This window comes from Theropithecus gelada, chromosome 1, assembly GCF_003255815.1.
Source record: "Theropithecus gelada isolate Dixy chromosome 1, Tgel_1.0, whole genome shotgun sequence".
Lineage (NCBI taxonomy): Eukaryota > Metazoa > Chordata > Mammalia > Primates > Cercopithecidae > Theropithecus > Theropithecus gelada.
The window spans coordinates 41,061,303-41,074,671 of record NC_037668.1 but is presented as its reverse complement, the minus strand read 5'-3'; the positions used below and the strand labels follow the sequence as shown (position 1 = coordinate 41,074,671).

The 13,369-nt window shown below is 39.8% G+C and overlaps 1 protein-coding gene across 2 annotated transcripts in view; it reads right to left on the bottom strand.

Annotated features, from left to right (window-relative positions):
• The window catches only part of VPS13D (vacuolar protein sorting 13 homolog D), a 285,687-nt gene that overhangs the window by 139,533 nt on the left and 132,785 nt on the right, over window positions 1–13,369 (bottom strand). For both annotated transcript variants that reach the window (XM_025382385.1, XM_025382394.1), the window contains 5 exons: window positions 12,185–12,327; window positions 8,224–8,354; window positions 7,830–8,005; window positions 2,546–2,669; window positions 1,443–1,678 (listed from right to left, as the gene is read on the bottom strand). In XM_025382385.1, the coding sequence (XP_025238170.1) occupies window positions 1,443–1,678; window positions 2,546–2,669; window positions 7,830–8,005; window positions 8,224–8,354; window positions 12,185–12,327 (810 nt within the window). The remainder of the gene's footprint in view (window positions 1–1,442; window positions 1,679–2,545; window positions 2,670–7,829; window positions 8,006–8,223; window positions 8,355–12,184; window positions 12,328–13,369) is intronic.

Genomic DNA, 13,369 nt, shown 5'->3' with positions numbered 1-13,369 from the left:
CTAGGTAGAGGTGGTGATGGCGCAACATTATGAATGTACCAAATGCCACGGAACTGTTCACTTTAAAATAGTTACTTTTATGTTATGTGAGTTTCACCTCAAAAACAAAATTAAAAAAATATTCTTCCTCATCATTTATTCCTTCCAAGAATGCAAAGAATTAGTATCTAATATACTCCAAAAGATGGCTCAACCTCTTAGCACAGTAAGATTATTCTAATTCTGCTGTTAGATTCTGCACACCAAGATTCCAGGAGCTTCTCTTTTTATCTGTTCCATATCGGTTCAACCCATTAAGCCCATAATCCTCCACTAGGATTCTTCAGTTAAAGAGCTTAGTAACTACTGGAATTTACAGAACATAAGGAGAAAAACATAACAAACAACCAGATTTAGATTCGGTTTTTCAGGCATTAAACCTTAAGCATGTCCCACTGTTAAGTGTCATCATCTTTAAAAACAAATTAACAACAAACAAACATACTGACTCAATTACAACAAGATAAACATCCTAGCACCATCATTACCAAAGGGAACGTCAACAGACAAAGAAAGAATGGTCCTTCTCTGCAAATTCAATTATTACTAGCGAAATCTGGACTCTAAGCAGATCAGAGAGATAATGCAAAAACCCAGAGATTATTTTCTGGGCCCCAGGCATGTATAAAAATCCTATTCATATGCAAAAATGTTCTGAACATTTTGGAAAGGAATGTGACTTTAAACGCCCTATTCATCAGGTGATTTATATTTGTAATGTTAAAGATTAAGCTATTTTCCATTTCTTCACAGATGCACTTTAAAATTGGCCCTGTTATTTCAGCACAGAAATAACAGGCTATATTTACGTGTTGGTAGAATGACTACTTTTGAAAGCCCAGTGTTTTGAATCCCTGCATGGCAATCTAACAGAAGAATTAAAATAAGCTCAATATTCTTCACCTGACTTTTCTAAATACAACTAGTCAAACAACAGTGAAGGCAATGGAATGGCTGTGAAATTAAGCTACTGTATTTGGCTTTAGGTGAATATTAAGACAGACCCTTAGGTGTCTGCTTAATCAGGATTCTCAATGGGGTGGGGGAGGAGAGTGAGAATGATAACTTGAATAATTGTGATGAAGGTTAGTCAGTTTCAAAAGCGGAAACAGGCAAAACAGACTAATAAATAGCAAAAAGAAAATTTAAATACTAGAATGAGTTCTTGGGAGAGATCTTTAACACACGAAGGGTCTTGACTCTTTGGATAAATTTTAATCTAGCCAAAAGACAAGAGTTTAAATTACATGACCTCTTAAGAGAGACACTGAGCCTAGGATTTGGTAAAGAATGAAATAATCTTCCTTTGCACTTTGGTCTCCTAAGAAACTGCTTAACATTTAAAACCTGTTAATAATTAGAACCTTCTGCTTTATAAGAACAGTAATTTAATCAAGAATTACCCAGAGAAGGTATATGTAGCAGCAATGTAAATGAAATTTTCATAATAAAGCTGCCGATTATCCTGGAAATCATTCATGTTGCAGTTGATCTCGGAGGACCCTGCCCCTTTAACAGTCAGAGTGATAAAAGGTGGCAGGGTGGGTTCGTCCCAGGCATAATCCAATGAAGTCATGGGCTTCACTTCAGTCCGGAGCCTGGGTTCAGCTACACCATGCTGAGTAAAGACAACCGGGACCTACAGTGATGGCAGAGAGGACAAAGAGGACTTTCATTCAGAGTGTGGTTACTGAAAAGTGAGTCAGTGCTTCCTAGGTTTAAGTTCCAAATCCTTCCTAAATGAATCTTACACAGGGAATAAGCCCCAGTAAAATTCATCATCTCACCTTTCAAATGTTTCTAATCATCTCGCACATTCCAAAAAACTCACCAATTAAAGGACATGTGCTACACACACACACACACACACACACACACACACACACACACCCCCTATGGAATGAAGGGCTTTAAAAGCTTTGCCAAGTCAAATATCTAGGGGGAGCAATTCTATCCTTCCAATGGCATCTTTCTAGCCCAAACCCCCCACGATACATTTTGAATACAGAAAAAAATAAGAATTTTGGAATTTGGCTACAGATCATCATATATAAGACCTATTATTATTCAAAAGCATAATTAAAATAGAATCGAATGATTTCCACATTGACTTTCTTGAAAAATTTAGGAAAACGCTCACTGTAACTAAGTCCAACAGCAGAGTTGCCCATTCCCATTGTCACCGGATAAGCCGATGTCTTTCTCTGTTTGAATGGGATGTCTACAGAGGACATAGCATCAACCAACCACTCTAGTCAAAATAAATAAATCTGGGGGCTAAAAGATTACTTCTGCCCGGACAAGGCTGCCCAGCAATCAAAATAATCAGCAGAAAACACCTCTTAATGGTAAGGATTTCTAGGATTGTCCAGATATAAAGAACCTATCCACATAGCTTCTTTGAAACCCAACTTGAAAAGGTATTGTACCATTGTGTGAAGGGCAGCACACATTCCACCCTCCCACACATGAAACAGTCAAACTGGCTCTCAACTCCACTTGATACCTTAGAAAAGTTGTCAATTCGGAAAGGAGGAGGTAACTGATCTGTGTCACTAAATGAGATCCTATATGTAGCTCCTCGGAGAGTAATTTCCACTCGTAGGAAGAAGCATTTTCCCAAGGTATCCCTGCAGGACAAGGAAACAAGAGAGGCTACATAAAATGTAGGAGACAAGATGCAATCCACTTACTTCTCATATTTCTGACAATCACAACACTGTTTGGGCCTCAGTCAGTATCACTGAACTTACAGCCCACTGTGTGTTCTTTCATCGTCTGAAAAAAGTAGAAATTGGTAATATGATCACAAAATGGTGATTTTCTAATTCTCCCATTTCTTCAACATTTATACACTGATATTCTGCTGTACAGAAGAGGATGGATGGATGGATATAATGTACGTGTATGTATGTGTGTCTATATGTATATATACATACATTTATACATAAATAAATCGCTAAAGGAAATGAAAAGTTTACCTTAACAGAAAATTATCAGTGAATAAATGCAGAGGAAATTAGAGAATTAAAAATCAGCATTTCTGGCTGGGCATGGTGGCTCACATCTGTAATCCCAGCACTTTGGGAGGCCAAGGTGGGAGGATCACTTTAGCCCAGGAGCTTGAGACCAGCCTGGGCAACATGGTGAGACCTCACCTCAATTAAAAATAAAAACAAAATTAGTTTTTTGGTTTTTTTTTTTTTTTTTGAGACGGAGTGTCGCTCTGTCGCCCAGGCTGGAGTGCAGTGGCGCGATCTCGGCTCAACGCAAGCTCTGCCTCTTGCCATTCTCTGCCTCAGCCTCCGGAGTAGTTGGGACTACAGGCACCCCGTCACCATGCCCAGTTAGTTTTTTTTTGTTTTTTGTTTTGTATTTTTAATAGAGACCGGGTTTCACCGTGTTAGCCAGGATGGTCTCGATCTCCTAACCTCGTGATTTGCCCGCCTCGGCCTCCCAAAGTGCTGGGATTACAGGCAATAATTAGTTTTTTAATAATCTACATTGCAACCACCAATGTAATAAGTGATTCAAGAACCATTAAACCATTGAATGAAACGTTTTTGGGAAACAGAATATTCACTTAGTCTTAAATTATTCCCTCAATGGGATTATTCTTATTTACAAAGAACAAAGGAAACTTCACAAAAAAGAGGCCTGCTGGACACCACCTTAACCAGGTGATGAGCAACTTATACCACCACCAATAATGAGACCAACAGACATCACAGGCATCTTACTGTGACACAGTGGAAAACACACAGCATCACACAGGTAGTAATCAGAAATACTTGACCCAAATCTACAGACAGGAAATCACTGCCCAAATGCAGAAAATAGGACATTCCACAAGAAACTAGCTTGGAGTCTTCAAAAATGTCAATGTCACTAAAGACAAAATGGGCAAAGCGAGACTACTCTAGATTAAAGGAGACAAGAGAATACACGAGCCAAGTAAAATAAATGATCCTTGACTGGATCCTAGATCAATGGGAAGGGAGTTGCTATGAAGGACATTTCAGTCATTCATTCAGTCTATGAAAACTATTTATTAGAAAACATATCAAGGTTAAATTTCATCAGTATGTGATAACAGTATTATATTTAATTAGAAAAATGTCCCTATTTTTAGGTGATGAGTGAAGTTTTTATGGCTTAAGTATCATGATGACTTTAATTTACTTTCTAATAGTTCAGAAAGGAAAATCTGTGTTCATGTATGTGAAGAGAGAAGTAACAGGTAGCAATATGCTGAAAATTGGTAAATCTAGGTAAAATATATAGGGATATTCATTTACTACTCTTGTAACTTTCCTATAGTTTAAATTGTTTCCAAATGAAAAGGTGAAGAAAGTAAATTAAATAGATGGCATAGGTCTGTTCGCAGTAGTTTAGGACTGCTCTTAGGACTGCACGTTAAAACCATTTTAAAAGGATTAACAAAAATTACACAAATCACCCTCCTCCTCCAAACTGGCTTCTAATTCTCACACAACAGATGTTCCCTATCTCTACCCAGGGAATATAAAAAACAATGGTGGTTTTAGCTATAGAATCCCTTTTCCCTCCCCACTCCTTCACCCAAATAAAATCTTACAGGGAGCGCATTATGCTAACAGACAAAAGTGCTGGTTGAGGTAGGGATGAGAGTGAAGAGCCCTACCCAGTAGACCCCTTGGGCACTAGAGTCACCTCCTTAAAACCCAACAGCTCCTAAAAACATAGCCTAAAAACCACTATATCCAGATCCAATTTACACTAAAAAAGGCCGGGGCAAAGTATAATGAAGAAGGGCTCACTACGGAATCAGATAATACATTTAAAAGTCAAATATAAGTCCTATTTGGGGGCCAGGTACGGTGGCTCACACTTGTAATCCCAGCACTTTGGGAGGCCAGAGCAGGAGGATCACTTGAGACCAGAAGTTCTAGACCAGCCTGGGAAACATAGTGAGTCTCTACATTTTTTTCTTTTTTTCTTTTTTTTTTTTTTAATTAGCCAGACATGGTGGTATACGCCTGTAGTCCCAGCTACTCTGGAGGCAGGAGGGTCACTGGAGCCCAGATGTTCAACGTCACAGTGAACTATGATTGCACCACTGCACTCAAGCCTGGGCAATAGAACAAGACTCTATTTCCAACAAAAACAAAAACAAAAACAAAACCACTATTTTGAAGAACTATTTTGGAACATCTATTGTTAAATTACCGTATTTCTGTTCCTTTGTAGTAAGTGTTCTCAATAAAGAGCCGACCATAAAGTATAAAAGATTAAATTTTGCCTCTAAACATGTTCAAATAGCACTGATTTCAGATTCTTTAACTTCAAAAGCATTTGATGAAAGAATTTTTTTTTTTTGAGAAGGAGTCTCACTCTGTCATCCAGGCTGGAGTGCAACGGCACAATCTCAGATCACTGCAACCTCCGCCTCCTGGGTTCAAGTGATTCTCCTGCCTCAGCCTCCTGAGTAGCCGGGATTACATGTGCACGCCACCACACCCGGCTAATTTTTGTATTTTCAGTAGAGATGGGGTTTCACCATGTTGGTCAGGCTAGTCTGGAACTCCTGACCTTGCGATCCGCCCACCCAAAGTGCTGGGATTACAGGCGTGAGCCACTGTGCCCGGCCCGATGAAAGAAATTAAAGACACAATTGAAAAGACTTCCCATGTTCAGGGACTGAAAAACATAATTTTTAAGATGTCAATACTACAAAACCCTATGGACTTCATGCAATCCCTATCAACATCCCAATAGCATTTTTTGCAGAAACAGAAAAATCCACCTTGAAATTCATATGGATCTAAGCAACTCTGAATAGAGAAAACAACCTTGAAAAAGAACAACAAAGTTGGAGGTCTCACATTTCCTTATTCCAAAATTTAATACAAAGCAACTATAATCAAAACAGGGTGGTAATGGCATAAAGAAATACAGACCAATAGAATAGAGAACCCAGAAATAAACTTCCACATGTAGGGTCAAATGATTTTCAGCAACAGTACCAAGATCATTTAATGGGAAAGGAGAGTCTCTTCAATTAATGGTGCTGAGAAAACCAAATATCCACATACCAAAAAAATGAAGCTGGACCCTCACCTTACGCCATACACAAACATTAACCCCAAATTAATCAAAGACCTAGAAGTAAGAGCTAAAACTATAAAACGCTTAGAACAGGAATTCCTACAATTCGAAAACAACCTAACTCAAAAATTGGCAAAGGAATTGAATAGATATTTTTTTTCCAATGAAGACATACAAATGGCCAAAAAGCACATGAAAAGATGCTCAATATCACTAATCATTAAGGAAATACGAATTTAAACTCACACCCATTATACAGAAGCGCGACTATCACTTAAGGCTTGTGTCAAAAACCAAAGAAAACAAGTGTTGGTGAGGCTGTGGAGAAAGTGGAACCCTGTGCACTGGTGGCAGGAAAGTAAAATGGTGCAACGACTCCAGAAAACCATGGTGGTGCCTCAACAAATTAAAACCAGAATGATTATGTGATCCAACAATTCCACATCTGCATCTATATCCAAAATAACTGAAAGCAGGGTCTGGAACTGATACTGATACACCTATGCTCGTAGCAGTTCATGATAGCCAAAAGGCGGAAGCAACCCAAGTGTGCATTAATAGGCGAATAAATAAAAATATGAACACTGACAACATTATGCTAAGTGAAATAAGCCAGTCACAAAAAGACAAATACCGTATGATTAAACTTACATGAGGTACCTAGAGCAGTCAAATTTACACAAAGTAGAACATGGTGGTCAGGGGCTGAGGGGCATGGGAATGAGGAGCTGTTTAATGGGTATAGAGTTTCAGTTTCACAAGATGAAAAAAGTTTGGGGGATTGTTTCCATAATAATGTAAATGTACTTACACCAGTTAACTGAATACTTAAAAATGGTTAAAATAGTAAATTTTATGTCATGTCTGTTTTACTACAATTTAAAATATTTTTAAATACTTTTTTTAAAGTATATGATGAAAGCAAGAAGAAAGTTGAGCTTATCCTGGGCTAGTTAAGGCTGATTTTTTTTTTTTTTTTTTTTTTTTGAGATGGAGTCTTGCTCTGTCGCCAGCCTGGAGTACAGGGGTGTGATCTCAGCTCACCGCAACCTCCACCTCCCAGATTCAGGTGATTCCCCTGCCTCAACCTCCTGAGTAGCTGAGACTACAGCCACACCACACCACCATGCCCAGCTAATTTTCGGATTTTTAGTAGAGACGGGGTTTCACCATGTTGGCCAGGATGGTCTTGATCTCTTGACCTCATGATCCACCCGCCTCAGCCTCCCAAAGTGCTGGGATTACAGGCATAAGCCATTGTGCCCGGCCTGGTTAATTTTTCTTAACAAGAACTGAGTGTTACCACATTAGGTGTAGAAAGCCAGATGATTTAGTAGAACAGCATCGAATGAAAGAAGGGTTTATATAAATATGTCAGAAAATACAAAAATATTTGTAATGAGCGTTACCATCTACATGCAGACAGATCTTTCAAAGTTGCAGGTAATCAAAATATGAGCTCAGTGTTACTCTTTGGATTAGACAACAGCAATTACACCATGGTCAAAACTGGCAACACCTCCTTTAGTTTATTCCATCAAATTATCCGCTCACACTTCCCCGGACTTTGCAAGTTCTAAGACCTCTGTCTGAGCCAGAAATATTTGTGCCCATTTTACAAAAGGCAATACCGGCTTGTTACTACAGTACTGCATCTCAAACAGGGGCTACTTTTTTGTCTCTATGTAGAGTCTCAAACTGACCTCATGTTGATATGGAAGGAATTATTCTTGTTGACTTCAAAGCCTCCAGACCAAATACAATTGGGAACATCCATCAGTCTGACACACAAGAGCTGATCATAGTCATTGCGGGGCCAGTGGAACACCACACTGGAACCAGGAAGGGTGGAGATGTAACCTTCAGGATTGGCTGTTCCCTAGAACACACAGGATCACGGGCTTTAGTCAAGTCGATTCATGACATTAAGTGTTACTGAGTACCTACTCTGAGCCTTACCCTCTAACAGGAGCTCTCTGGGTACCAAAGTTACAGAGCAGTTACTCGCACAACAGAACGCACAGTCTTCATGGAAGACAACATTAAAATTCGTGCTATTACATAGGCACTCTCATCCTTCAAAACCAAACTGCTCACCTGTCCCCTGGCAAATTCCCTCTGTGCAAATGCAAGCTTGTGAGATGATTTATTATCTAACAGGTAACGGGGGGCAAAGATGACCATGCAGGTGTCAATATATCGACCTCGGCCTTTCTTGACATCAATACCTACAAATAACAAGAACCACTTTTATAAATTAACTATGAAGAGAGAAAACTCTTGGTCTAACAAAAATAAATAACCTTCACAGTTACTTAGTTTCTCTGAGAAAATAACTCTCTCACCCAGACAGGATATTGAACCTTCTAGGAATGTAATGAAAATAGCAATTGTACTCAAAGTATTATTACTCCTTATTCCCATTTAGGCCTTAAAAAGGTTCAGAGGCAATATCAATACCCCCTTAATTCCTAGTTTCTTCACACGATGTGTACCATTTCACAGTGTGTCTAGTCACACATACCTTAGGTTTCCATTTATGAAGCTGAATACTTACAACAGTTTCACATGATACTTTTTTGCTTACACCTAGGATACAAAATTTCCTTCTAGAGAACCTACCACTTTTACAGGATATAGTAGAAATTTCAGATTACTTAGTCGGATTCTGTAATGTTCTAAACTCCACTGACTCTTGTCTAGTATTTTATTTTAGCCCATTGCCAAAGAATCCAGCTCAAACATAATGCTAAGTATTAGAGAACTTATTCATGGCCAGGCGTGGTGGCTCACGCCTGTAATCCCAGCACTGTGGGAGGCCGAGACGGGTGGATCATTTGAGGTTAGGAGTTAGAGACCAGCCTGACCGACATGGTGAAACCCCGTCTCTACTAAAAATACAAAAATTAGCCGGGCGTGGTGGCGGGCGCCTGTAATCTCAGCTACTTGGGAGGCTGAGGCAAGAGAATTGCTTGGACTCAGGAGGCAAAGGTTGCAATGAGCCAAGATCGCACCATTACACTCTAGTCTGGGTGACAGTGTGAGACTCTGTCTCAAAAAAATAAATAAATAAAAGAATTTATTCATTTATAAAATAACTGTTTTCAGCGCCTACTATGTACCAGGAAAAAATAAGAAAACAGTCCAAAGGAAATCTCAAGACGGCCGGTTCCAAATAAAGAAAAGCACTGAACTATCTTAACAACTCTGATGACACTTTTTAAAAATAAAAAATTCAGTGGGATGAATTATTCACTCACTCATTCAGACAATAAATATAGCAATGACATTCAAGGTACTGGGCTGAGCTCTGGTCACCCATTGATAAAAATATTTATCATAGAAATAAAAATAACAACAATAATAATAATTACTGACCTCTTCATACTTGCTAGGCCCTCTACCAAAGGCTTTATATTGAATCCTCATAACAACCTTCTAAGTTAGATATTTTAATTATTTCCATTTTACAGATGAGGAAACAAAGGCATGGAAAGCTAAGTAACTGACTCGATGTCACACAGCTAGTATGTGCCATAGCTGGGATTCAAGTCCAGGCGGTCAGCCTCCGGAGCAGCACCCTCATCAGGTTTGCTTGTATTGTGATGGGACATGTACAAGGAGTCCACTCCACTCAGCAGTCATCAAGAATCAAGAGAACCATTAAAACAGAAAACCCCACCTTAGGATTTGACAACCAGGTGCCACAGATTTCTCAACATAATCCCAATTATAAATATTCCAATCTGTTAGTGCTGTAATTCACTTAAACTGGCTTGAAAATTCTGATGTTCCTTTAACATAAGCCTTGAAAATACCTGAAAGACTAAGAAAAGTCACACACAAAAATCTCTCTAAAACTCTGTATCTAAGAAACGCTATGTAATACTGGCATATGGCGCTATACCCTATCACTTCTTTCTGTGACATACAGAGAAGCTTTCATTGTCAGAAATCAACAGTATCATAGTCAGGTGACATCTAATAGAAAGCCTAACTACAAAAGATGTGTCTAACTTAATATTACAAAAAGAGTCTAGGGTACTCTGGAAGAAAACAGACACTCAATTTTTGGAAACAGGTGGGCTTCTTTCCCCCTTCACATCTTTTTTTTTTTTTTTTTTTGAGACGGAGTCTCGCTCTGTCGCCTAGGCTGGAGTGCAGTGGCCGGATCTCAGCTCACCCCCTTCATATCTTATATTGCCCTGGGAAACCCCTGATAAATCAATAAGCTGATAAGATCAACAGGCACAAAATTGTTCTTTTTGGAGATCCATGTGAGGCTACCTGGCAAGGCTGTCCCTGGTTTTTCAGTTTGGACTACGCTTTACACTTTCCTGATAGGGAGCTAGTTATCTATCCTATTCTTCAAAATATTCAAGCAGGAGATTCCACAAATTCCCTAGTGGGAAGACATGGCAAAAGTTCATGACCCTCAAGAATTATAAAGTCCTATCTTAGGCCACTCCTTCTATCTCTTCCCTAGGTGGATCAACAAAACTTAAACCACAGTCTTAGCCCTCAAAACATATGCCATGAGCCTTAGTGAATGCTCCTAGCAAAACAACTTATATGGGCAATCACTGCCTATGTCTGATCAGTCTGCTCAACTGGCCTCTGCAAGAATTCTGTGGTTCTCAGTGCCAGCTGCTTTAAAAGGAACAAGCTCCTCCCACCCCAATTTGTCCCAACTACAGCTTCCAGCCAACCTGTGGTAGCTTGCTTTGCAAAATACATCAAGGGCAAAATACCCCAGCAGAAAGCCAAACTCAGCATGAAGCAGCCTTTGCCTATTCAAAGGGTGGAGCAAACAAAAGTGAGAAAAAGTTAAGATAACTATCTTGTGCTGCAAGATAAAATAAAGTTTATTTCTTTTAAAAATCTTAACGTCAACTTTAAGAAGACAGCTCACGTGTCAAGGAAGAATGAATATAAACCTATGATTAAAAACCCAAAAAGGAAACTATACTTGGAAGATTATTTTATTAATAAATCCTTAGACATCTAAACATATCCTTGACTCTCCATGGGACTCAGGATAAATATGTAAATGATATCACATCAGTTTTTCCTTGCTCTTGGAAGGAACTCTGACTATGTGCATACTGTCCAATATGGTGCCAGTAGCCATATGTGACTATTTAAACCTAAATTCATTAAAATTAAATAAAAAGAAAAATTCAATTCCTCAGCCATACTTGCCTTATTTCTCTCCAGTGCTCAGCAGCCGCATGTGGCTAGTGGCTACTACTAGGTAGTGCAAAATAGAACATTGCCATCATCACCGGAAGTTCTACAGGACCATGCAGTCGTAGATGGTGTTGCAATGTTCAAAACTAAACATTGCTCTGAGATGTTGGGAAATTATATACTGAAAGGATACATTGCTACAATTTTCACCCTGATTCATATTTCAATCAAATTATCTTAACTCTTTAGAGAATCTTTTGAGTGTTCTCAAGTGGCTCTGAGGCATATGGGTACGGTATCCTCTCCTCCCCTTTCCACCCTTCCCATCTCCATAAGCAAAGTTAGTCGGGAGATTGCTGTAATTACTACAACCACTAAGTGCATTTAATTTGTACGCCCCAATCCTAATTCTACTTTTGACCCAGACTTCCCCTTTGCATCTAGGCAGGTCACTTAACCTCTCTCCTTCAGTTTCAAGGAGAACAATGCTTCCTACCCTCTTAGGGCTTGCAAATTTTAATGAATGCGTGGGAATACTTGGAGGATGAAAGGCATGCTAAGTGTTCCTATTATTCCCCTGAAAAACAAGGATTCAAGCCAAACTGATACTTTCCTGACACAGGTGAGTCTGAAATTAAACAGAGCTACAGACCTCAAAAGGGCAGTGTTTAGGTGGCTCCTCAGATCCCTAGGAGAACAGATCTGTGTTGATATCAGTGTAGCATTCAGAGAACAGATACCTGACCCAATGCCAAATGAGAAAATCAGCACTTGTAATCAGGCCAAAATGCATGGCCAGCTCATTCCTCCAGGCCTGAGGTCATCAGCCAACAGTTCTGATTCTCCCACTGCCCCAAATGTAACCCACCAATGTTATAGATCAGCCCTGGGCGGTTTCCTTGCTGGATGACTTTCAAAGCTCGGACACCACTACCACCATCCAGGGAGAAGCCCTGACACCAGCCCGGCATGCCTTCTGGATGAATCCCCCTTCCGATTCTCATCGTGCAGCTGTGGGGCAGAAAAGCAAAGATGTAGATATTCATCCACGAGAAAGTCTTATCTGGCTGTTCTAACTGGGAAACATTAATATAGTTATCACCCAAATTCCATCTCTCCTATTGACTCTCTTCCTCACTCTCATGTGATTCCCCAGCACAGTGAGAAAATTCATCAGTGGTTAAGGCTGGATCTTAGAGGCAGCCACAGCGGAACAGTGTGTGAAACTTACTGACATCTACAACTAAGTGCTCTAGGAGAAAACATTAGGATTCTATGAGTATAACACATGAGGAAAAGGGTACAATTTCTAATATTACCCTAAAAATCAAGTATTCAAGTCAAACTAATCCTTTCCTGACTCTGCTGTTTCAAGGGTCCATTTTAAAAAGCACAAGAAGCATATGTACAGAAGACGCAGGTATGATGCATTACTTATAAAGGCTAATACTTTTTTTTTTTTTTTTGAGATGGAATCTTGCTCTGTCGCCCAGGCTAGAGTGCAATGGCACAGTCTAGGCTCACTGCAACCTCTGCCTCCCAGGTTCAGGTGATTCTCCTGCCTCAGCCTCCCGAGTAGCTGGGACTACAGGCGTGTGCCACCACACCCGGCTAATTTTTGTATTTTTAGTAGAGACGGGGTTTCACCCTGTTGGCCAAGCTGGTCTCAAACCCCTGACCTCGGGATGTGCCCAACTCGGTCTCCCAAAGTGCCGGGATTACAGGCATGAGCCGCCGCACCCAGCCAGACTGATACTATTAGAATAGCAAAACATTGTTTAGTTGGTCAGTGTCCTGTCACAGATTTTGGCAACACAATTCCTGAATGTGTGTTCCCGCTCTACCACTAACAAGGATGTAAACTTGGGCAGGTAGCACTCTCTCTGAGCCTGTTTCCTCATCTTAAAATATAACAATATTTCCTGCCCTGCCTACACCCTTGCGATGGTGGAAAGAATCCAATGAGATGGTCTATGTGAAAATGGCTTTGGGAGCTGTGGAATTCATAGATAAAACACACTGTGTGACACATGTCAAGTCCTAAATCTAAAAC